This window comes from Eurytemora carolleeae, unplaced genomic scaffold, assembly GCF_000591075.1.
Source record: "Eurytemora carolleeae unplaced genomic scaffold, Eaff_2.0 scaffold2814, whole genome shotgun sequence".
Taxonomy (NCBI): Eukaryota; Metazoa; Arthropoda; class Copepoda; order Calanoida; family Temoridae; genus Eurytemora; species Eurytemora carolleeae.
Genome location: NW_019398699.1, coordinates 1 through 2,429, shown reverse-complemented (window position 1 = coordinate 2,429; position 2,429 = coordinate 1). Strand labels below are relative to the sequence as shown.

Here is a 2,429-nt window from a genome sequence, read left to right as displayed (position 1 = left end):
GTTGGCACAGGAGAAGTAGTTGTATTTGTTAATTACCCTGAGAATGATGAGGCCTGTTTGATCATAAGGCCATATATGAAGTAGTATGGTGGCATAATTCAGGAGAGCATCAGCAACTTGGGCTAGGTTAACAGGAGCCTCCCAATTAAAATCAAGAGAAGAGAACACGCCATTTTCATCTCTTTTCTCGATTTTCTGTATAGGTTTGGAGCTTACATTTATATTTCCAGAGTGGAAGTGCTTGAAGGAGAGGCACTTGGTACGGTCATGTAGCTGCTGGATAGTGCGGTGGGTCACTTTGTTATTAGAGCCGCTGTACTGGAGGGGAAGGCTCTTGTACTGATGGCTGCGGACTCTGGGAACCTTTTTGTACCAGTCTTTGATATCTCCCAAGGGGTATCTTTGAAACCTGGCAGAGTGGAGAAGTTTGAACCCGTCATCCTTTTCTTTTTTGAATTTGACGAGAGGAGGTTTTTTGTCCCTGGTAAAAGAAGAAGAGAGGTCACTCTCGACGGATTTGGCATTCTCACGATCAAACTGGGCCAGTGCCATGATATTTTCAAGGGACATTGAGTTAAACCTGGCTTTATCTTGTAGGGCTAGAGGCCTTTTCTCAGCTGGCCAGAGAGAATGCATGACGTTCCAGTTGCTTCCTGGGTTGTCATCATCTTCATCCGAGTCTGAGGACGAGGAACTATCAGAAGAAGAAGAACCAGAAGAACTAACAGTTGCCTTCTTTGATTTCTTAGATTTTTTAGATTTCTTTTTCTTCTTCCTGGTATGAGGAACAGAGGAAGATTTAGATTTCCTGAACAGTAATAAATTGCAAAGCAAACAGGGGCATCGTATTGAGATTAGGATAAGATTTAGAAATTAGTTGAGATAGTACCTTTTCCGGGTTGTCGGATGAGTCACAACTGACGAGTCAGAATTAGTATCCGCATGGATCAGCCTGATAGAGTTAGCGACAACTAACAAATTATGGGAAAAAGGACATGCAAAACCTATTCACCAACTGTGAAGTATGTGAAGTAACGTGGGACATCCTGTAACCCCATATCGAAATTAATCAATTACCTTGGAGCTGTTTAAGAATAATAATGTCAAGTTATTATTTTTTTTTTTTTAAATTAGTATCGAGTCTAGTTTAGGATAGAATAAAAGTTTCTTGTTTGAAGGAAATTTACTTGGATTAAGCATAGAAATTGTAACGAGTAATGCTGTAATAGTAAATGTTACGTGTCAGATTAAATTACAGTAATGCAAATAATCAAGCAACTGACACATTTAGTAAGTTAGAACCGAGAAAGGTTAATTATGCATCTGTGAGGACCTGGCCTGGTGTTTATAAGTTAAAGCAAAAAGTAAAAGTTAAGTAAAGTAAATTAATTAAGCATTCGGTTCACTTTTAGATAAAGTCAGGAATTCTCCGAACAGCATTACAGTCTAAACAGCATTACACCATAACTTTAGAAAGGAGATAAATAAGTAAATAACAAGCATATTTAAAAACAAGTATATTTATTAAAAACTTGAATCAGCATATGATTATATAATTAAACAGCTAGGATGAATTTAGTATGTTTTAAGTTTAATTTTAACTAAAGCTATATAGATCCGTAAGTACAAGTCTGAACAGCATTACACCATAAGCTTTAGAAAGAAGATAAATAAGTAAGTAACAAGCATGATTAAATAACGAATATATTTATTAAAAAACTTGAACCAGCATATGATTATATAATTAAACAGCCAGGATTATTATTTTATCTGGAAGTAATTTGGGATCAATGGAGGATCACATATTTTAAAAAATGTTTGGATTAACAGTAGTACAGTGATCATTATTTCAAACAAATACAGGGACTAGTAAATCCGGAATAAGTTGAGGATGACAAATAATAAATGTCGGCTTTAGCAGCGGATCAACAGAAATTGTAAGTTTGTTTAGGAATGGCCTGTATAAGTTGTAGGCATAGGGAAAAATAATTAGTAAACCATAATTATAAACGAAAGACAGAATAATTAAGCATAGGGAAAAATAATTAGTAAACCATAATTATAAACGAAAGACAGAATAATTAGTTAGGAAAGAGATTAATTAGTAAACCATGATTAGGATCAAGAAAATATTATTAGGGGTGAAAAGCTGAGCGCGAGTGTTTAGCAAAACAGTAAGATTGTTTAGCGTCTAACCACTTGTTGCATTGATGCACATACTGTTTGTTCTTCATATCTTTGCAACCTGTAGCAGTGCCAGCATTCCTACAAAAGCCATTATTGTAGTTAAAGCATATTGGGTTAGAGCCAACCATGACAACCTTGTTGCGGTTTGGGTTAGAGTTGATGTTGGAGTTGGTGAACTGAGGCCTAGGAGCGGGGTTGAACTTGAACTTCTCCGACTCAGGTCTAGGGTTCCTTCCGGTGGG

General features: G+C 36.4%; 1 protein-coding gene across 1 annotated transcript; it reads right to left on the bottom strand.

The window, feature by feature from the left end:
• Positions 1–6: 6 nt before the first annotated feature.
• Positions 7–1,058, bottom strand: LOC111717597 (uncharacterized; the record flags this gene model as incomplete). The annotated part of the gene is made up of 3 exons (XM_023493096.1): positions 1,013–1,058; positions 890–971; positions 7–808 (listed from the first exon to the last, which is right to left on the bottom strand). Coding segments are annotated over exons 1-3 (930 nt in total), but the record flags the coding sequence as incomplete, so codon positions are not given.
• Between the last annotated feature and the right edge of the window lie 1,371 nt (positions 1,059–2,429).